We start from the raw sequence: 24172 nt of genomic DNA on the forward strand, positions 1-24172 counted from the left end.
GGGGTCTCTTCTAACACTATAGTTCTATGATTTTATTGAAATTACACAAATAAAACTTTCCTAATAGTGTTGACAGGCTAAACTATATAACAGATTAATTTAGTGGTCTTGCCAGTACTAGCAAGAACATCATGATATTATACTATTTATCCTGCTTTGATGCAATATTTAATATGCTTTGCCACCTTTATGAAGAAGCAAAAATCTGTTAATCTTTTTTGTTGCCATTTTTTCACTCTAGCAATTTGATCTGAAGGAATTAGTTGTCTCCAAAAGAGTAATGCCATTGAATGGTTGTGGTATTGGGGTGGGGGGTGGGGGAGAGAACTCTGTACAAATTCCTTCCATTCATGGTTGATTTGAATAACAGTAGCTGTAATGCTTCTGCATGTTTCTACCATTAAATCAGCCCTCAGTCAAGCCTGCAGTTCCCGTGTGATTGGGAATCTAGGACTGTGCCAGGGTATTATCTCATATTTTGTTTTCTCAAAAGTATGAAAACTATTTTTTTCTCTTTGGTGATGCATTTAACTGAATTCATTTGGAGATTTTATGCAGTATATGCTGTTTTTGTTTGATACTGTATGATTCCCCAAAAGATTCATATAAAATACTACACCCCCCCACCCCAGCTTGTATCTTATAGGAAGGTCACTATAACTAAGAAAACTATATTTGCCCAGAGGATGGTACAATTAATATCTCAATTCATGCTGGCAATAATATTGTTTCCTAATTCCTGAAGTGCTGAAGAGACTTGGGGCCAGTGCTTCAGGGCACAGTTTCCTTGGAATGGGACAGCACTTAAGACTTACATTATCTTCATTATTGTATTTACAATTATATAGGTAGAATGTAGTAGAAATGAATGGACACTTATAACACGTAGCACATCCACGGATCCTGCCTTTGATTTCCAGAGAGGTAACTCCAACTAAAAATTATTATTTATTAGAGCTATATACCACCCTTTACCAAAATATCCCAGGGAGGTGTACAACATTAAGAACACATTTTACAGAGCATAAATAATGAAAACAAATAAAAACCATTCTTCTGTGTTTAGCCAGTCCATGTCACCAAGCCATTCCAAGGTGGCTCTGTTGAAATCTCTTTAAATATAAATTCCTTTTCCTTACTGTCTCCCACTGTCATATCTAGTTGTTGAGTGAGTTTTCACAGGGTCCCGAAGCACCCTAAAATCCCCTAAAGTTGTTAGAAGTGGTAGCAGCAGCAGCATATTCAGTAAGTTGCCTGTCACTTCCTTATTGACAAGGGCTTCTGCAGCACTTGGAAACCTCAGTATGTTGTTTTTCCTGCTGCTTCATGCATTGGCTCCCCTTAGGAACAATCAGGAGAGATCATATCTCTCCATCAGCAACTGGAGACAGCTGATGCCAACCAAAGGAGAGAACAAGCATTCAGAGGCACCCAAAGGGACACTGAACAGCAACTTTTAAATAGCACAATTTAAGGTCACTGCTTTGTAAAGTGAAATGAGTAAACAGGCCAGTGCTTTGTGAAATGAATTTAATTATGTGGGTGGGGGAGGTACAGGGTGCTTATAGCTCAGAAGTAAATTGAAATGAAATTAATTGTGTGAGTGAGTAAGAGGGAAGGCAGCTTCCAGCTATGAAGTGGAATTAAAATAATTATTTGTTTGGGGACGCTCTTAGTTTAGTGGTTAGTGCTTTCTTAATAAATTGTTGAATTTAATATTTAATGTTAGTAATGAATAATGAACAAAGTGTATCCTGTGAAGCCTTATGGTTGCAAAGAAATTATGGATGGTATTCAGTGCCACGCCTAGTCAGAGTAGACCCATTGAAGTTAGTGGGCACAAATGACTTACGGTAGGTTTATTGACCTAACGTCAACATTCTCCAACTGTTAGTGCAAAAGTTGTTGCGCTAGCCTAGCATAAGGACAAAAAGAAAGGTTGCACAATATGAAATGCAATGCACTGGTTGTGCTAGTGGAGGTTTGTTGTGTGACGTTTTGCTCAACAGAAAGTATCGGTTGTTCAGTCAGACACAAGGACCATGCTGACTTCTTGTGCCTTTTCTTCCACAAGCCATTCTGCTGGTGCAAGCCATTCCAGCGTAAATAGTACACTGCTAAGTGACTTTAATTAGTGTGCTGTTGAATTCCTCCAATTAAGTTTAATGGGTCTACTCCGAGTAGGACTTAGTTGAATACAACCTATATAGTGCAGGGCTGGAATTATAAACAACCACCATCTACTACTCAGTGGACTGAAAATTTCATAGTCCTTTCTATGTTTATAGTCACCAATCCTGTTTAGATATCTTTCTGGACATATGGACTGTTTATACATTTAAGTTACCACTGGTGGAATATTCTTATTGTCAATGTCAGCTGGCAATGATTTTTTTAAATCTCCCCTCTCTCCTATTATAGTTGCAAAATAGGTGAGGAATAAGAAGAATGCGTCAGTGGTTGAAATTAAGTCCATTTTTTTTAAAAAAAATGGCTATGGCCATGCATACTTATATATGGGCCCTAGAGAGCTGGCCTGAGGTCTACATAGCTCTTGGGTTGAAAAAGGTTAGCTGCTCCTAGTGTACACACTAGTTAGGCAGTCCTGTCACCTATGATGGCCCACATATTATGTAGTGCAGTTGCGAGGTTGGCGTAACCCACCCAGGGGGACCATTCACATAACAAAAACTACATAGAGATATCAACATTTTCAAAAGTAGGGGTAGGCTTAGCTTTTGAAAAACAAGGGTACTTAGCTGATTGGGAGCCACTGATGTAGTGTTATGAGCTTAGGCAGGGGAAAATAGGCTGTATACCAAGACCCTTCTAAGCCCTGGATCCAGCAGGAGTTAAAATACATGCTACACTAGCTTCCTGGTAAGGCAATCACCTGGGTGATGGGCTATTAAGAGGAACAAAGGGGCTCTGTGTGAGATGGCAATTGAGTGGAGCCCCTCTCCCAACTTGCAAATAGGTAGAAAGACAAAGGCAGAGTTGAGACCAGAGTCTGGATAGGAACTAGAGGAAAAGCAAGCTGGAGAAAGTGTAGGAAAAATGTTTGATTTGTGTTTGAATCCAAGACTATGGGAGAAACAAGACTCTTTGGACTGTTAATGCTGTGAACTCCTCCATTGTAGGGTCAGGTTGTATATATGTATAAATACGGTAAATAAAGCATATATCATAAAGATGCCACAGTCTCTACTATTCCTCATTCCAAAGGAAACACAAACCCCTGGAACTCCTGGAATCTCACACCACTCGGAGATTGGGGTGGCCGGCACACTATGTTACTTGAATTTGACTCTGTGGGATCTTCTCTATACCACCACTATAAAGTATATCCCCAAAGGGACCACCACCACTTCCATATCATGGGATCATTTCCACATCAGCTAATACTGGAAGGTTGCCAGAACAGAACACTCCATACAGATGGGACATTCTCATTCCAATTGTCAGCTAATAAGGGAAATCTGTTCCAAAGCTCCTTAGTCAAGACATGTGGATGACAATCACAATTAACCTCTATGCCTTACTCCAAATTAACTGCAATGAAAATTATGAAAAGTCTGCTATCACTGGGAAGTAAGAGAACAGAAAGAATAACCAAGGAAGCAATCCTAAGTAAAAGTCCATTCACATAATCATATGGGCACATGGTGACCACTTGGAATTGCTGTGCCCACTGATTCTGTGCAGTAACCATCAAGGACAGGAACCCAGTTTTAGCACACAGCTACTCGTACCCCAGGATGGAATTTTAACTCAAGACAAAGGCAGGCCCCAAATAAGTGGGGGGACCATGGTTCCCCACCCTGAATTCCATCCCATCTAAATATGGATTTAGGGTGGTTTTTCCAATGTCATGCAGAAAATCTGGTCCCACGTGTGTGGCACCTGCAAAGAACTGGGGCATTAGTGTGAACTGAAATAAACCAAATATGCATTGCAGCTTCAAGTGGTAAAGGAAATCATCCCTAAGGTTCTATGATAAATTCTTTAAAACCAGCTATGTTTTAAAGCCTTGCTTTCAAAATACATCTACTACATATGCAACCAATTACAGTTAGCACAGCAGAATGAAACATACGTTAGATGTAGTATTGTAAGTGCTTGTTTTCATATGAAATGCAGGGATAATTAGGCTTGCTCAATTTTCATGAGTGAAGCAGGAATTTGTTTTCAAAATGGTTTAGTGGCGTCTTCCAACCTGCCATTTATTTCAGAAACGTCATGGCTCATTTATAGCTCTCTCTTTTTTACTCTATGTTAAGAATAACAACTGAAAACATGCTTTAAGTATTATCTCTAAATGAAACATTATCTTCTTTGTCTGTCCAGGAGGAGAAACTGGAGCTACATCTATTAAAAAATAATTAATATTTAACTCATTGTTTCATGGTGCTTCCATTAAGAGAATTCTGTTCCATAGGAAATAAACACAGCCAAGTGGCATGTTAGACTAGTAGAATGACACTAATGCTATAACTATTGTCCTGTAGGACTTCAAAAGGTCAAATGAAAAGACACTTATGTGGGTGGTATGACTGGCCCAACAAAAAGTAGCTGTTTATTTCACCGGAAGCCAAGAGTGATGTGTACTTTAAGCAAACAAATCTGGGCTCTGTGTACTGCTTTTGAGACCCCAAGGCCTTTCTGATAAAGCTGTAATCAAGAGGAACGGATAGTTAAATACCAGGTTCCATTGGCTGGCTAACTTTTTTATTATTACTATCAGGGATCTTTGACCACAGGCACCCAAGACTAAATTCACCAAAACCTTTTGATCACTTTTATTTTGGACTGGAAACGAACCAGTGTCTGTGCAGTGAAAGGCTCTGCAATGTATTGCCAAACCCTTTGTTTCCTTGTTCCCCTTTCAGCCTTGTGAATTTCCACAAAGCTAATGCCCATTTTTCAGCAATCTCCCCCCTCCCCACTTCTCCCTAATGACCAGGAATCAGCAACTACTGTCAATTAACAAGAACAGAGTCTGACCTCACAGTTTGAAACATGAGTTTTCAATCTCTGTTATGCCAGCAAGCTGTCAAATCCGGCACTATGCAAGTGGTCAAGAAAGCAAACAACCCATTCTTTTATTAGCACCATGTGGGTGTATTTTGACTAAAAAAAATCTATAAGAGACAAAGCACAGAAGAGTTTATACTAATGATTTCCTTTCCTCAGTGGCACAGGCATTCTTTCTATTTTAGAGGAGAAAAATGGTTGTGTTCGGGTACAGAGATAGGTGTTGTAGTTTTTAAAGGATAGTTGTTATGGTTACATTCGTATTCCACATTTCCTCCCTATTTTATCCACACACCACCCTAGAAGGTAGGTAATGGCTGAGAGACAGCAACGGACTCAGGGTCACCCAGTAAGCTTCAGGGCAGAGCAAAATGGGGATTTGAATCCTGGTCTCTCAGGACCTAGCCCAACACTCTAGCCACTACACCACACTAGGAGCATTTATATACAGTGGTACCTCTGGTTAAGAACTTAATTCGTTCTGGAGGTCCATTCTTAACCTGAAACTGTTCTTAACCTGAAGCACCACTTTAGCTAATGGGGCCTCTTGCTGCCGCCGCACCTCCGGAACACGATTTCTGTTCTCACCCTGAAGCAAAGTTCTTAACCCGAGGTACTATTTCTGGGTTAGCAGAGCCTGTAACCTGAAGCGTATGTAACCTGAAGCGTATGTAACCCAAGGTACCACTGTATAGTGCTTTAGAATTCTGAAAGCACTTTATACACATGATTACAACAACCCTGCAGGATAGGTCAGTATGATCATCTCGGTATTGCAGAATATGGAGGTTGGGAATAGTGGCTGACAGTATAGTGGCTCAGTGGCATAGCGTGGGGGGTGCAGGGGGGCCGGCCGCACCGGGCGCAACATCTGGGGGTTAGGGTTAGGGGGCGCAAATCCACGGGTTAGGGGGTGCAAATTACTTGCCTTGCCCCGGGTGCTGACAACCCACGCTACGCCACTGTAGTGGCTTTCCTAAATCCATAGCAGAAGCAACAAACTCCCTGGTTTACAACTGAGTCTGTTATGGCACAATCCTGTGCATGTCTGTTCAGAACAAAGTGTCGCTGAGTTCAGGCAGATCACCTAATATTCTTCAGTAGGAATTCTTGAGGGATTTGATGCTTACAAGTTTCTATCTGGAAAGACCTGATCCGCACCTCTTGTATCCTGGGAACTTTTTTTTTTAGATTGTTAAAAATAATGCAGAAATTGAATGCAGTTATGGGTAAAAATGCGATAAGGACCAGAAGTGGACAGACTTTCATGTTCCTGCTTTATAACCAGCCTTTCTTCCCCCCACCCTAGGGTGTTACTCCAATCTGTCTGATGGATTAACTCCCATAAATCCAGAGATTTACAGTCCTCACCATCTCTGCTGTTCCCCTCCCCCTTCCTCATTTCAGATTGTGCTGGCTCCACATACGAAGTCACTGTACATATCACCAAAAATACTAAGAGGAAAATGTAAACTGAAAAGCAAGGAATGTAATGACTTAAAGCACCCCCCCCAATGTACGCAACATCATTCAACACCTTGTACATAATGGCCATCTGATTGAGTGACTAACCCTCTCTCTCTGTTGAGTCCCTTGCGCATTTGGTCAGCAGGAGCTCATTTAACTGAGTGGCAAAATATTATGTTAAAAGGTTGTTTGTGCACTTGGGCTTTTGGTATTCTACTGAAGCTCTGTTCAGGCAGAAGTGTTGAGCTGCTTTGGCTGAAGTGTCACTGAAACTGAACTTCCTACTCAGTCTAATTTGCTATCAGACATTCATAGCAATTAGCACAAGATGCACTCAGAACCCCATTTTGGCACTAGCAGTCAAATTCTCCAGTAATCCAGGAACTACAGTGAAAAAGTGAAAACTGTTAAAGAACAAAGCATTTCTTATCACCACCATTTCCTGTGCAGGTAGTAGGTGGATTAATTTCAGCTGTTACTCTAGCTACCACAACATCTTTAAATGCCACTTTGCTTCTCATGTTAAATCACCAGAGAAGCAAACCTGATGAAGAACAAAAGATTTGACTTTGTATGTGTGTGCGTGCACCCCAGTGGTGCTGAAAAAGTGAACTGATAGTATGCCAGACAAGTTTGTCTTGGGCAGAACTACAAAGACAAGGTGCCACAATGGAAAAGCCCCTGCCTCCCCTTGCTGCCCACCTCACTTCAGCCAGAGGCTTGGAGGAGAGCCTCATAGAACAATGTACCATTAGTCACTGAACTGATTGTGTGTTGTGACATGTGCTTGAGAGAACCACAAATTGATTCCAGTCACACATCCTGAGAAAAGCAAGATTTTTAGCTCAGTGTGGCATGGTAGCTAAGCCAAGGCTTGTAGTAAACATGAATGAAATACAGTAAATGTTTTCAACTCCCTTGCCCTGTTAGGGCAAGGATTTCTGCTTGTGCAAGAGGACTCCCCCCTCCTACTGCACACTCCCCAATTTGCTCCAGAGGGTTGGAGGAATCCAGAACAGAACCCAGAGCGGGGGGGGGGGGGGAAGAGTCCTGTTGCATAAGTAGAAACCCTTGTGCTGATGAACAGTCACTTGGCACTACAGTGGTACCTCAGGTTACAGACACTTCAGATTACAGACGCTTCAGGTTACAGACTCTGTTAACCCAGAAATAGTACCTCAGGTTAAGAACTTTGCTTCAGGATGAGAACAGAAATCGTGCAGTGGCAATGAGAGGCCCCATTAGCTAAAGTGGTACCTCAGGTTAAGAACAATTTCAGGTTAAGAACGTGCCTCCGGAACGAATTAAGTTCTTAACCCGAGGTACCACTATATATGGGATACGAGTGAAAGCACTTTGTACATTAAAAATGTTATCTTTTAAAATTTCATCTCATTTGTTGATCAGCTAATTGGTGAAAGGAAGTAGTCTCCTGCTTTATCTTATAAAATGGCACAGATAGTATAGTGTCAAAGGGTCACATACCTGTGGCTCTGGTTCTACATTGACTCGATAAGCTTGTGCTTTTCCATCTTCTAAAATATTAGGGGGCCAAGCCTTGCTTTCAGCTCTGCAATAAGAAATACAAAGTCATATATTTATATCACTTATATATTTATATAACATTATAGCTTGTTACTTTGCAGTAAACTTGAACTTGAGCAGAGTTAAGATATTGGTGTTCTTCTAATGAAAATATATACACATTCAAGAGTCAAATCAATAGCCTGGAGGAGACTGGCCCAGTTTACATGCTGTGGTAAGCCACAGAATGGTTTACTGTGAATGTGAGGATACCTCCTGCTTCATTTCCCCCCTAGTGTGAGCAGGAATTGAAATACCCAGAACAGAACCATAATACAACATACACCAATCACATAGATGTATGATCATGGGCAGCAGCCCTTTTCCCCCATCCAGGCTGCTACCTACGGAACTCTAGCTTTTGCTGAGAAACTGATACAAAGGGTTGGTGAACCCCTGAAAAGAACATGGGAAGGGGTCTGTGGCAGGGGATGGAGAGAGGGATTAACAGAAATTGCCTGGATTTTGAGATCTTTGGGGGAGGCCCTTCTCGGTCCTGCCATCCTCACAGGCAAGCTTGGTAGGGATGCAGGAGAAGGCCTTCTTGGTGGCAGCTCCCAGACTTTGGAATTCCCTGTAATGAAAGGGCTGGTGCCATGCTGTTTGTATTGTAAATACTTGTATGGTTTTACTGGGCTTTTATATGTATATGGTTTTAATTCTATCAGTGTTTAATTTTTAGCGGTTCTTGTCTTTATCTGTAAGCCATCTTGACTCCTGGGGGGGGAGGAAAGCAGGGTATAAATATATATGTAATATTATTATTAATAATAATACTGTAATAATTGTCTCCTTTCCCATTCTGCTGATGGAAGTCACCGCTGGATCAAAGAGCTTTATCTCAGACTTCTGCCAACATACCCCCCCCAAGACTTTCCTGAATTCAGGGTAGGCTAAGGAGAAAGGGGGATGAGTAGGAAATGGGGAACATTGAAAACTGGGTTGAGGCACCTCCTGTGAGTAGCTCCCACCCACCTCCTTCCATTGGCACTTGTCTGGATCCAAGCCTCTGTATTTCTCATTTTGGCCATGAAAGTGAATCTAGGGAAAAACTGGAATCTTTCTGTGTATAACGTGTAACTTTCCATTCAGCCTTAGGAGACCTATGCATGTCACTTTGGAAAATATGGATCTTCTTGTTCCTGGTAGGTACAGCTTTACTGTTGTAGCCCATAATCTTTTATTTAGATTTCAGTCCCAATCTGCCCAACACTACAGTTGTATTTAGCATGAATTGATGGCATTTATTAAGCAGAAAGGTTGTAGGACACATGTGCAACTTAAGCAAGGAAATTTTCCCGAGGGGCTTCTATTTCAAAACTAATGTGATTTTTGCTTTAACTTCAGAACTCTGAAAAATGCTGAGTCTAATAGAAGAGCCACTGAAACCCATGCGAAGGGTTCTGATGCTTTAAGCTCCTCTTGAGTGAAGCCTAACACAGTTGAATTTTCATTTATGTATCTTATTGAACAGAAACCGCCCAAGTGCATTATCATTGTTGGCATCTAAAACTGAAATAATCAGTTGCAAGTTGCTGTTTTGGTTTTAGCCAGCATTTGCAAAAAGAAAGTATCCTTGTAGGTGTACGTAAGCAATTGTGTCTGTGTAACTTTCTCATTTTAGACTGGCAGTGTGTATATATTTCCATCCATCCATTTGATCTGGCTCAAATGTAATGCTAAACTATGGTTCAGTGTCATATGTACAACCCTTGGTCTAGTGCCCTCCTCCCTCTCTGGTGCGGCCATGAGGAGGTAAGAAGCTTTCACTTCCATTTTCAATTATTTGTGATTTATAGTTAGGCATGAACCTGAAGACATGATTAACCTTAACTATGGTGTGCTCTGGTCCATGGGGTCACAAAGAGTCGGACACGACTAAACGACAACAACAAATGGTTTAGAAATGCAAACCAGGATCATAAACCATGATTTGAAGTCGGCTTGTTTCCCTAAACCATAGCTAAAACTAACCAGTTTGTCTAGAATGTGGAACACAGAAACTCAAAGCTTGTTTACCCCCAAATAAAGTTCATGGTTTCAGGCTACATCAGAATGAGCCCAATTAGTTTAATTTGCTTGTGGCAAGAATCAGTGTTTGTGTTCTGATTGCAATCAAACGGCAAGTAAGTGGTTTTTTAAATAATCAAAATCCTTAAATAAATCTTGCTAGTAAGCAGAACAGGAAATAGACACAATGAAAGATACAATGAAACACACAAATAAACTCTTCCACAGCTGCATGAAGAATTTATGCCCACAACTGAGTTCTAAACAGACATACAGTATTTGGAAGCAAGTTCTACTGTGATCAAGGAGAACTTCAAATAAATGTAGTCAGTAAATGTATTCAGAATTAGGTTTAAAGCCAGAACAGCAGAGACATTACGGGTATTATAGAAATTTAGATTTTGGGCTTGCAAAGAATCTGTATAGCTGTGAATGTTGCTGCCAGGGCCAAAGCTGACACATTTTCTCCCCATCAAAATTTCTACTTAGAAGCACTGGAAAACAATCTGATTCAGTGGTATACAAAAATGCTCAAGGAAAGCAAGGACAATGCTTCTGAGTTTCATTACAGCTGTCTGAAACAAACTACAGTGAGACAATTCTTCATCTCAGTTTGATTGTAAAGTTCTTGGTAAAAATATTACTGATTTACAACACTGTGAAAAAAGCACTGGAGAACAACCATGAAAGTTCTTCCAACCAGACACTTCTGAATCACCAGACAAATGCATTACTTCAGCTTAATTCTATTCCACCATGAGATCTGGCTATTGGCAACTGCACATCATTGGGGCTGGACATGGAGATCCTTTCTGCCCACTTTAGCAGCCCTGGAAAAATTGGGGGGGGGGGCATACATCTGCAACGCTGTACCTTCACATATGGGGTTTCCAACTCACAAACCCTAAGTCTTGGTCTAGTATAAAATGGGATGCAAATTGGTCACATCATAACTTAGTCCTCATCAGAGAAGAACCACATGTATATGGGAGAGTTCCTTCATGCTAAAAAGAATACACAGAACTATTGAGATTGCTTGTCCAAATCTGCTTACTATTGGAAATGCCCACCAACTTTTTAGAAGGTAGTATCTCTTTTTCTCCTAATAATAGGTTTTAATTAAAATGGTTGATTGATAGCTGCCTATATTGCCCTTGGACCATTAGTTGCATACTTTTAACACACACACACACACACACACACACACACACACACACATTTATTTGAGGAGTTACAAGAAGAAAATTGTGTGATTCACTTTTTCAGTGGCACCTTCTTTGGAAACTTGAGACTGTCATGCATAGTAACACTTTCCATACTTGGCACAGAACGAACATATATAGGGCATCCCTGTCAAAGGAGCCTTGCTTTATACCCAAATGTGCTGCAAACACACTGCCTAAATTAATGGATTGGGCCTGTGGTTTTCAGCTGCCATGAAGTAGAATTGGCTCCTGCCTCCTGTGCTCCTTCTGCCAGGAAGTGGGCTGGCAAGGGCACACAGCACAGAGTGCGGCATTCCCTCTACTCATCCCAATGACAAATCACTGCCCTCACATACTGCACCCCTTCTGTGCACTACACATCATTATTATGTGACCACTGTGCTCAGTAGTACCCTTCAGAGTTTCAGCCTAAGGAAACTTGGAAGGTCAATTCCTAAACCCATATTGTTTCAATTCTCTGCATTATATCATGCATTCTTTACTGGTTTGGAATGCTTTTCTTTACTTACTGAAGAAAACAGCTTCAGTTGTCCATAAAGCTGACATGCAAGAAGAATTATTAAAGAAAATGTTTTCTTAAAGTCCCCTGAATGCATCATTAACAGCTAAACAGCAAATACCTTTACATCACATTTCTGTGAACCAGAATTCATAGAGAATCGTGTTAGAAAACTTTCCTTAAACATCTGCTATAAACTTGATATTTTAGTCTCTTTTGGCCACATCAGAGTAATAAATGAAACCATGATCTACGCTGGCTCAAAGAAGACACAGAAGCAAATAAGTTGATTTATAGTCTAAATTGCTCTGCTAAAACTTCAACTACCCCCATCACTTACTTTCTCCCACATAAAATGGTTGATGTGTGCTATTCCTAGCTCACCTTACTACTGTATTGCCTTGACGTTTTGCCCCTGCGTCTAAAAGGACTTTAGACCTACCATCTGCTAGCTTTCATGGTGATGTCTAGGTAATTCCTCATCTATGTCAGTTACCACAAATGAATCACTTCCATAAGCTGGGTGTGTTTGGAACTGGTCAGAATTTTCTACTGCCTCATATCTGAACAAATGGGCTACTGTCTTACCCTTATTCAGTCAACACAGTAGTCTCACATATCTATGGCTTAATCCTTATGCTTTGAAGTCAGTGGGTGTTCTACCTGTGGCCGCTTCACACATTCAGATGTACACCAAGGATGCTTTTAAGTGTACACCTTTAAATATAATGTATGAATACAGCAGGTCTCTGAGATTTGTCAGTCTGACGTCTGTTTAATGCTTGCATTGTCCCTGCAGTGCTGTTCTCATTATTCCTAACTTTAATGTTTATAGTTTCATTGTTTATAGTTTCATTTACACATAAATGAATGTGTGTTTGGGTGGAGAGAGAGAGAGAGAGAGAGCTTCTCTGAGAATCCTTGAAGAGCAGAATATATGAATAAATACAACTGAATTTTATTATATGAAAATATATCAAAATGATAACTAAGGCACACTTCTGAAATTAGAACAATGATTCTGGTGTCTAACTCAGCCACTGTTCAAAACTAAAATCCTTATTTTACTGGTAACATGGAAATATTCTGTCACTTTGCTATTTTCCTACTGAACTTTCCAATGGGAGTGAAAGGGCATTGGCTGAACATAGTATGAAGAGGGGCTGCTGGAGGGGCGATTCTTACATATCACAATGGGAATAATTCATTTAATGAAGGATAGTGGATGGAAAAACAATTGCCAGAGGATGAAAGATGTTCATTGAGACATGTCCTTTCTCTTGACACAACCATTAATCACATGGCCATAGCTGGGTATCCATGGAACCTTATTTGGCAAAGAGTGAGCAGCAACAAATTCCATGAGGATTCACTCAGCATATATAAAGAGAAACAAAATCATAAACAACTAGGCTATTTGAATTGGTCTACAGAAGTCCCCCCAGCGCTTTTTCTTAACTCTCACTAAATGGAAAATAAGTAAAGTGGGTTTTATTATTATTATTTCACTTCTTTTCTCCCTTCCTCCCTCCCTTCTGTCTGGTAGAAAATAAATTAAGAAAATAAAGTAGAACATGTCAAGGACACAAACAGGAAAGCAGAAACATAATTCATTGATAGGAATGCATGTGTGTGAAAACACAGTGTCTCAAAACTACAGGAACTACTTATCCAAACTATTAAGAACAGCCAGCCTCCCTGTCTGTGTTTTCTTAGAAGTTTAGCTTGAATCCAAACCTAAAGGGTACATATGCAATCAGTGAAAATCTTAGTACCAACTAAGCTATCCTAATACATGCCAGCTGAGAATTTGGCCTACAGGACTGGCCTTTTTAAAAAATATAAAAATATAATCATCCTTCCAACCTGAAGGAAAACCAAAGCATCATACTTCCAATTGGCATGGGAACTTAATATCTCAAATCTCATTGAAGTCCCTGAAGTCTGTCAAGGTAAGAAATAACAGAATTTAAAAAATATAAAATGAGAAGCTATGATATCTGTTTTGTGAAGTACTAAGAAGAACAATGTGCTTCATTAAGAGGCATCCACTAGGTTCCAGAAGGCTATTATATTAAAACATAAACAGGAATCCTTCAAAAATCATTTTTTGAATCACAGAATATAAATGACAGCTAACTGTTAATGCTCTTAAAACAGTAGCCCCCAGTTTATAAGCTGTGGAATGTGTATCACTGAACTCTTAAGTACTTGCAAGTTTTATTCCTTTCAGTGAGGTCCAAACTGAATAGAGTTTCTGAAGACTGGGCCTTAAATTATTTTTTTACAATGATGCAGCCAAGGCTGAAGTCCAATTGAACTCAACAGGACTTACTTTGGAGGGAAATGCAAGGTATTTGTAGGTTACGTCAGTTCCTAACAATAAGCTGAACATTTCTCCTAATTATCTAACAAGTGAAAGTCAGCTCAGTGTAAATGCTAAATCAGTTTTATGTAATAGAATGCAATATTTTTTCTGAAAGTAGGAAAATGAAAGCAAATGCATTCTGTGCTTCTGATGTCTGAACATCACAATGCAGGAATTTTGTGGACATAAAACACATATGTATATATTTTTTTTGTAAGGAATGGATGTTAAACATGCTGATTTTATAGAAGTATTTGGATATGGGAGGTCTAGATTAATTATCAGAAGGGTAGCTTCCCATTTCTTTTGAGAAGCGTTGCTATGCAAGGATGACTCATTCTCAGTGACAAAATAGACCTGGATGTGGCTTGAATAGTGACTAACTTTTATTGGCCAGACAGAATGGTTAGGAATTCAACAAATTGCTAAATGCTGAGTGGAGAAATAAAAAAACCCACGTTACCCCTATGTTTAATTTGGTCCAGTCTAAAAACAGAATCAATAAAAATGTTACTGTAGTGCTTTAGCTGAAGCACAAAATAAACAAATTGAGTTTCCCCATTAGGAAAGACTTTGCTTTTTACAAAGAGGCAGTTGTTCAGTTTTGGAGGCCAATATATTTTAGATTTAAATTCTTTATAAAGCATTCATAAATGCAGCAATGATCTGACATGGAGAAGTGAAAGGAACAAAAGAAACCCCAACTGCTGTATCATCCAGCAATGTTAGTAGGTCCTGGACAGTAATCAAATCCTTACAAGAAAGAGCAGAGTACAATGGTGAGGAACTGCGGAAAAGTAACAGCTCTATTCTCCAACAGATTGGAGCATTACAGAACAAAAGATTTGTAATCAAAATTAGAGCTATATTGAATTTTCATTCTCACACATTTTTGAGAATGTGTGCATTCCCCCAAATTCTATTTTCCAGTTTTAATTATGTTTACAGTCATTGTTCTTTGGTTGCTTTGGCACTTTAAAAAAAATACTTTAACTGGGCTTTGTCTTCCTAAATACGTAAGAATCTGCTGGATCAGGCCAGTGGCCCATGAAGTACAGCATGCTGTTCTCACAGTGGCCAACTAGATGCCTATGAAAAGCTCCAAAGGAGGACCTGAGCACAACAGCACTCTCCCCACTCATGATTCCTAGCAACTGGCTTTCAGAGGCATACCGCCTCCAAGAGTGGAGGCAGAACATAGCCATCTTGGCTAGTAGCCATTGATAGGCTTGTCCTCCATGAATTTCTCCTTCAATAATTTATAAAATTTTCAGAGACCATGCAATTATTGTGATGACTTCTTGGGGCCATAGAGCCAACCTGATTTAGCTACTCAGTGGCATCTGGTCAGTGCAAATGCAGGAGGCACTGGGTAGCAAAAATGTCAGATGTTCTGGTTACCAATCGGCTGGAGGTCTCCTAGAAAACGTGGCTGCGTAAACAGCTAGATTTTAATTCCTCACAGGCCAAGACTTTCTCACTGGTTCTGAAGGCAGATGGAGCAAAGATGTTAGAAGCTGCCCTCCCAGTTCTCAGATATTGCAAGGCTTATTCCTCCCCCAGGGCAAATGCTTTGATATCCTTTCTAGGGTGGTGGTGTTGGGATGAAGCCAAAATGGGAGGCAGTTTCTGAGGGGTGCACAAATGTTTACAAAACTCATTTCCCTGGTTCAGCTAAGCTTTTATCAAAAGGGCAGAAATCTACTTTAGCCACAATAGAGTTTATTTCGGTGCAGAAATATGCTAGTTAGTTATGTGAAAACACATGTGGTGTTGAAAGCATTACATCATGTTGTCTCTGAACAATGTGGTCTCATTCAATCACAGTTATTGGAGACCTGCTGCACTAGAGATAAACACCCCCACATAGCTCATTGTCTTACAATATGAGAATGATAGCAAGAAACAGGGCCCCAGATATCATCTGGCGTATCTGTAGACTTGCAGTACTCAAATTCACTGAAACGGATGATAATTCAGTTTGCATTTTAAAGCTTCTCTACTGAGTATGTTCTATTGCTAAGCTATCATTAGAGTTGAGACACTTCCCTATAATATCCTCTGTCTACTACCGCTCTGATCTTTTCTACATTTCTACAGAGCCAGACCTACCAAGAGGCAGAGTGAGGTAGATGCCTCAGGTGGCAAATATTTAAGGGCAGCAAGTGGAGATCTGTGTGTGTGTGTGTGTGTGTGTGTGTGTGTGTACACACACACACACACACACACACGCTATGCAACCCATCCTGCACCCATTAAACTAAGCCACTGCCTCTGGGGTGCAGCGGAGGATGGTTTCCCTTGAACTTGACGAATTGAGTGCTATACACACCACCATGGAATATATCAGGTAGGATGACATGGAGCTCAGGAGAAGTACCTATCTTCAGGAGGGTTGTTGCTTTAAAAGACTTGGAGCAGATCCACACTGTACATTTAAAGCACATTCAACATACATTTAAAACACATGGCATCCCCCAAAGAATTCTGGCAAGTGTAGTTTCCCCCTCACAGAGCTACAGTTCATATCATCCTTAAAAGACTACATTTTCCAGGGCTTTTTTTCAGCTGGAACTCAACAGAACTGAGTTCCAGCACCTCTTAGGTGCGTTCCAGCAGCCCTTTAGGGTTGTGGCTGTGCAGTGTGACAATTGGGTTGCTGCGGTGATCGTGTTGGCACAGTGATTGTAATTGTGGCTGCATGCTGGAGGCGGAAGTCAGCAGCAGGGTTGCCAAAAGTGGCTGTTCCCCCTAAAAAAAAAAAAAAAAGCCCAGCAGCTTTGTGTGGGTGCTCAGCAAGTTCCAACACCTCTTTCTAGGAAAAAAAAGCCCTGACAGTTCCCATGATTCTTTGCTAGAATTCATGCACTTTAAAATGTGAATTGAATGTGCTTTAAATGTGTGGTGTGGATCTGCTCTAGTTCTCCAAAGGTGGGAAGAGTCTAGGAGGCAGAGGCTCAAAAGGCCTCAGCTTCACTTCCAACCCTTGTTGGGGCAGGTTGCTCACTTGCCCTGAGGGCTACTCCTCGGGGTGAGAGGACAGGTTGCACTTGAAAATGTAGTGTGATAAAAATCCATTTTACAACCCACAAGTGTGTATCGTGAACATTAGGTAGGAAATGACCGACTGATTGTGCTTTGTCAGTTGCTTCATACATTCTGATATGTCTATGCACACATCCCTATGCATGCTGACTTTTTAAAAAGGGTCATCTTTACTCCTAGAAAGTAAAAAGTTGAACATTTTGAGAGAATGGGCAATATTCAACTAAGTCTTACTCAGAGTGGACCTATTAAAATTAATGGGCCTATCATGTTCATTTATTTTAATGGGTCTACTCTTGAGTAAAACCTGCTTGAATACCATTCAATGGATATAGGAATGTACCCTCCAACATTTAGGATACTACACATGGCACATTTGTGAGTGAGGTGCAAACAGATGCATAATTCCACTGTCCAGCCACAGGTTCAGTACATACATTTTGGTGAATGTGCACAGGCATAGCGCGTCAGCATGAAGAGGCAAGCAGAGATAGTTTACCTGTTCACAGATAGGGTCAGCTGATCCAGGCAAGCTTTGATCTTGTTTTGTGCTTCTAGATGTGTCATGTTTTCTGTGCTCTCGCCATTAATTGACAAGATGACATCACCTGGGCAAAGGCTGGCAAGGGCGGCTTTACTTCCAGGATTAATCTGCATGAGAGAAAGAAAAGTTTAATTACTATGAAGTTTTAATAGCGAGCAACTCAGATTTGTTCCTCAACATAAACTGCATGTGGAGAAAAAGCAGATGCAGGAAATTTATTGACTTTTATTCTTGTTGGGGTTGTGAGAGTGAAGAAAGCAGTGTAGAAACTGGTAGCACACTGTTTTCCCTGAGCAAGCAGCTTTGAACTGAGAGAGCCAGCAGAAAAGAACAGAGAAACCCACAGGAAAACTGCTGATCCATTACAAACAGCCAAAGTCTCTCTGCAATGATTTCCAGCTCATAAGGATTGTAACTAAGGTTAAAATGTATGGGATTATTTCTTTCTCTTTAGAGTGGCATATGTTATGTGGCCAGCATCATGCCTATTTCGAGTTAAACAGCTCGGTGAACTTAGTCTCCATTGACAATATTTCAGGTTAGATGCTTGAAACCCAGGCCATGATTGTATGGCCAAGTATCACTGGAGAATCACTGGAGTCAATAAAGAGTGTTAAGGATGCTTATGGAATCTGCATCTGCTGGATTTTTGAGATTTTACTCTACTGAATTAGGTTTCATCCAACAATGTTCTCATGCTCTTTGATCCTGTAGAGACTTCCAGCACCATGTATTCATGCTCCTTGTTTGCGAGCACATCCGGTGGTTGCCATACAAGAGTCCACCAGTGCAGCATTTCTACTCCCACACAGTTCCATGGCCTGGTGAATAAGGACCATAGAATAGTGGGAAGTCAATGCTGCATTATGGGGGAGGTGTGTACTAGCAGAGGGGTGATAAAGCATATTTTCTGTCCAATATGTAGCTGAAGACAGAGTATGTAGATGTTCAAGTTGGGCATTCCAGCACCAGAATGGGATAACTTGCACCTTGCTAACTTATTAGTGATATTCTGGGGGGAAATGTTACAATTGAGACTCATTCAGAAGCTAGATAAATCCAAGCTGAATCTTATACTGTGAGCAGACTTCAAATGCATTTGGCCCTTGGAAACCCCCGTTTTTATTACCAAGGTTCACTGTTTTGTCACATGCTTTGGATCAGCTCATTCAGTTCAAGGGACAAATGAGAAATTGTTTCTGTAATTGAAAGAAACAGTCAACATGGTGGCAACTATTCTAATAGCCTTCTGCCAGGGTGTTATCTTCCACAACAACTTTCCCTGACTGCTGTTCAGATTACCTGTCACTTTCCAGTCATGCATGAAATATCATGCTGTTTATTAAATCTTTATCGCTTCCCCTCCTGCTGTTTTTGTATTAATGCCAAAATCTTGCAAAGCTTGTAACTCCCTTTGAGGGAGGCTAATGACACATCCTGTAGTTTGAATTTGTAGTTTGAATTTGAAAGAAAAATGGGGAGTGGATTCTATACTCCAAAATGAAACAAAGTTTTCCTTGAACCACTGGGTATCAGAACAAATAGTCTTCATGCACAAGATTAATCTATTATGATATAATGGAAGTAGATCAGTGGCCAATGAATTTGTGAATAATTTAACTCCATGTTTACCCTCTAGCTTTCTCCACAGTCATTCACAGCATCTGTTATTGCTTCCAAGCACAATTGCCATGAAAAGCTAGACTCCTATGGTAATAATAATAATAATAATAATAATAATAATAATAATAATTTTATTATTTCTACCCTACCCATCTGGCTGGGTTTCCCCAGTGTTAGCTAATGACACATTTCTCTGGAGTTTTGGTTAATTATATCTTGCTGCGTTAACAGATCATTCTTATTGCAATGACCATAATTCTGTTTCCTCAAGAGATGTGTAACTTCTTTTAAATAAGCTGAGAATGATTTTCTTACAAATAAATAAGCACTTGCTGCTTAATATGGATCATGGATCAAACCTTTCACTACAGTCGTTTTTAGTTAATAGCTTACTGTAACTATATACGACTTTTCTGTTCATTCACAGAAAGCCAGTAATAATTTAAAGTAACAGAACAAATAAACAACAAACAACAATAAAAGAGCAGAATTCTCTGAAGCAGGCTTTTCAGAAACAAATTGCATAGCACATGAATGATGAAAGATGGGAAACCTGTTTTCTTTAGGTTAGATGAGTGTTTTTTATATACAAATGATTGAGGGTGCCATCACAAAACAAAATTAAGTATAAAACAGAGGTAGGGTCCGAGCCACAAAACAAAAACCCAGCGTTTTCTGTTTGAATTTAGCAAACCCCTCAATCCACAGAAGGCAAGCATCTTCCTTGTCTTTCAGGCCATTCCCCTCATCTCTCTTTCTTCCCCTCCCCCATTAACATCAGCACCCAAACATTGGCACTGCAGAATTGTCAATTGGAACTGTGTCAGGTTAGGACTATAATCCTGCCCAAGATTAAAAAGCCTTTCTATCCATACCTTCAGGTACTCCTAAGGTGACAATACTCTACAGGTCCTTTTCTGTGATGGCCCACCACCTCTGGAACTTTCCCCTCTTGAATAGCTCCCTCACTCCTTACATTTAAAAGGTAAAGGGACCCCTGACCATTAGGTCCAGTCGTGGCCGACTCTGGGGTTGTGGCGCTCATCTCGCTTTATTGTCCAAGGGATCCGGCGTACAGCTTCCAGGTCATGTGGCCAGCATGACTAAGCCGCTTCTGGCGAACCAGAGCAGCACACGGAAACACCGTTTACCTTCCCGCCGGAGCAGTACCTATTTATCTACTTGCACTTTGACATGCTTTTGAACTGCTAGGTTGGCAGGAGCAGGGACCAAGCAACGGGAGCTCACCCTGTTGCGGGGATTCAAACCGCCAACCTTCTGATCGGCAAGTCCTAACCTCTGTGGTTTAACCCACAGCGCCACCTGTGTCCCATTCCTTATATTTAGGAAGGCACTTAAAGCTTTTTTTTTTTTTTAATCAGGCTTTGGAACTCCCCTAGCTACAGTATTTTGGCTGCTATCTAATCTGCTATGGTTTGGGGTTGTCTGTTATATTCCTACTTTATATACACCTCAGCAGCTGTATAAGAAGCATTTTATTCAGCTTCTCAAGCTTTCTATTTCATAAAAAACACTCTCATGCAGCAACCCTGGAAGTATGTACTGACAGAGTCACTTTTCTATTCAGATGATGTACTACATAACTTAACAATATTGCATAGATGCTGTGTCATGAAATCTAAACATTGTCTGACCCTTCTAGCCATTGCCTTTTATTAAACCCCTTATAGGCCCATTTCTTTCAGAACTGAGATGATGGCAACAGGAAGTTGAATAAATAGCTTATTGCTGACTTTTAAAGGACTAGATTTTTTAAAAGCATAAAAAGAACACCTGCATAGCAACATATTTTTATTAACCAAAGCACAAACACTAAAATGTTCCATAAAAAGGTTTAAGTTTAGAATTGTCCCTAACTAGCAGTTCCTTAAGATGGAGACCAGACAAAGACTGTATTAAAATAAGCATATGCTTTTAACAAGATTCATTAACTGGGTTCCATTAAAACAACACAGAAGAGTTTGTTTTAGTGGATTGCAAATATCACTGACTGTTATTGATTACAATTGCCTATCAACACCACAGGCAGTTTTGGCAAGAAGCAGATGAGTTGCAACTGACAGTCATGCAAGTTTAACCCTCTTGGTATGGGGGTGGAAAACGTATGCAAGCCAAAGGAAGACTTAAGATGAACTTACATAATTCTGAATGAAGTGAGTCAGTGCACGACAGACACCTTCCTTTAGATGTTTCAGTTTGTTATTTGTTTTGTCTAGACTAGAAAAGTTTCTGAACTTGAAAGTTCTCTATTGTATTTTGTAGAGAGCCAAGCAAAGCAGGGCTATTTAACAGACAAAGGTACCTTCATTTCTGCTTTCATTGCAGGACTGAAAGGGATGCCAGGCATCCTCCAGCCTAGTTCCTTGCTTTTCATCTGTTTGCGTGATTACTACGGTTGGGTTGACACATGAGGGAAATGAAGTCATGACCTCCGAAGGTAAGATATATTGTTTGCATTTTCTCTGGTTTAGCATAGTGTTAGAGACTGAACTATGAATCAGAAAGAGTTTACTGCCTGGCAGTTAGCAGACCCAGGGTACCCAATCTGGATTGTAACCACAATGAGGGGCAAAAGGTTAGAGCCACCTACTATCCCTTTAGGGTCCCAGCATAGATCAAACCCTCCTACACATGCTATTTACTGTTAAAAAGCCCTTCAACAATTGCTAGTTTTGAGAATGGTACTGCATCTAGTTTGGCTGTCAATGATAATACAATTTTCTGTGCTAATTATTGCTGTAATTTTTCTCCTTGCTTTTTTTTTTGCAAAATATAGAAAAGAGTCCTGAGTAAATCATATTTCAGTACAATGCATGGCTGGTATTTTATACTGGTTTGTTAGCAAACACCCTATGCTGTTCCAAAGGGTCCCTCAACTCCCAAGAATGTCTTTTTTGCAGGGTGCATGAGGGTACAATGGTGGAAGGAGCTAGGAAAGCCTTACTGCATGAGTGGAGTTCTGCTTGCTCTTCTTTGAATCCAACCCAATGAGTGGCAAAGGAACACTAAATATTTCCAGTTAATTGTGCGAGCTTAGTAAAGGAAAGGCAAGAGTTAGGGTTGTGTTTTTGATTTTTTTAATAAGGTCTTGTAATCCCATTATCCCTCCAACCTTGTGAACGCTACTACCCACACTTCTCTTCTAGCCATGAATGTGGGAGAAAAGGATCAATGACTGCCTTTGTGAGGGCTGCTTCCATCTGCTGATGTGTGGAGTGCTCAGCTCTGTCCCCTGGAGACTGACACATTTCCTTCACATTCACAGTATAAAGCTATCCCTCTCCAGAGATTGCAAGAGCCTGCTGCTAAAATGTATGGTTTTAGTTATGAATCTTGTTGCCAGCCAAGAAGAGCTGAGTTATCTCACGAGTGAGGAAAAGGGAAGCAGAGCACCACAGTGCTTGGCTTCCCCCATCCATGTCAACTTCTAATGGTAGAATTATATGTTTCGGTTACAGGAATCATATGGCTGTTGCCAAAAGCAGCAACCTTACAGCTCTTTCTCCCTCCTCCCCCGCAAACATTTAACAGTACAAAGCATATAATGTGCCAATCCCAACCCTCGAAAGCCAAGGGAATCAACTGGAGAATGGATAAAGAGACTCTCAGCTCAGTGACATCATGTCACACATTTTGTACCAAAGGTTATGGGAAAGATAGGAAGTGGAGACATAGGGCTGGTGTTTTTGAGGGCTAGTGGCAAGTATGAGGGCTGTAACCAGGGCTGGCCCAAGACATTTCAGCACCTCAGGCAACCCCAGAATAGAGCTACCCCTCTCCCTGCCAGTGAAGAAGGAGTGAGTGAAGGTCAACATTAGGAACGGATTGGGGGAAAAAGAGGAAGATCAACATTGGGATCTACTGGCCCTGGGTACCTTGCCACCTGAGACAATCGCATCCGCATTGGCCACCCCTGACTGTTAGGGAATGCACAAATGTGGAGCATTTTCCTTTCTCAGTGGGCCTTCTCCTATTCAAGGATGAGACCTAGTGGGCCTATCTGGTGACTGTGACAACAGACAACAACGGCACCAGGAGTGCTTTATCTGTTCTAATCAGCACAAAGTGTCCTGGCTCCCCCCCCCAACTCAACCACAGATGCTCACACTTTCAAGTAAGGAGGTGACCTTTAGTAAAGCAGAGTAACAGTACAGACTCAGCAGAAGCAAAGTTGCTAATGCAGCCCAAGAGCTCCCACAAGACAAAGGGTACAAATGAGCCTAGCAGGAATGAGTCTGTTCTAGGAGCAAAAAGATCATGAACCAAGGGGACCAGGAGTTCAATGTAGCTGAGAACTTGTTACAAGAACTTTTCAAACCCATCTGCCATGCTCAAAAGCCAAAGCAGGGGACCCTTACTTACAGGAATCTCTATTCCTATTGGAGTGTCTACCCTTTGTCAAGGTGGGTGCATGACGTAGCCACCCAGTGCTGAAAAAATATTTTTTAAAGAGAGCCCAAGAGGTACCACATGCACCCAGCCCAATAAAGCCATTGTGCTTATCTAATTAAAATAAACAAATCTCTCTCATTTGTGAATCATAAAATTAGGACCTCTTGATGCACTCACTCAGATATCTCTAACAATATAAATATATTTATATTCTTTGTGTATCAATTTATCACTGGCAATAATATATATATATTTTATCTCTTAGTGCAATTTCTGTAATTCAGTTCACTGCCCTCTGTTTATTCCCTTTTAGAGCTTTTGCACAACAAATGGTTGAGTATGAAAACAATCCTTTTAAA

General features: G+C 40.6%; 1 protein-coding gene across 1 annotated transcript in view; it reads right to left on the reverse strand.

Moving 5' to 3' along the window:
* The window catches only part of PDLIM4 (PDZ and LIM domain 4), a 61199-nt gene that overhangs the window by 28080 nt on the left and 8947 nt on the right, over positions 1-24172 (reverse strand). Inside the window, exons 2-3 of the mRNA XM_083728615.1 lie at positions 17733-17884; positions 7987-8071 (exon numbers count right to left, since the gene is read on the reverse strand). Coding sequence (XP_083584741.1) covers positions 7987-8071; positions 17733-17884 — 237 coding nt within the window. The remainder of the gene's footprint in view (positions 1-7986; positions 8072-17732; positions 17885-24172) is intronic.

This window comes from Podarcis gaigeae, assembly GCF_964106915.1.
Source record: "Podarcis gaigeae genome assembly, chromosome: 2".
Lineage (NCBI taxonomy): Eukaryota > Metazoa > Chordata > Lepidosauria > Squamata > Lacertidae > Podarcis > Podarcis gaigeae.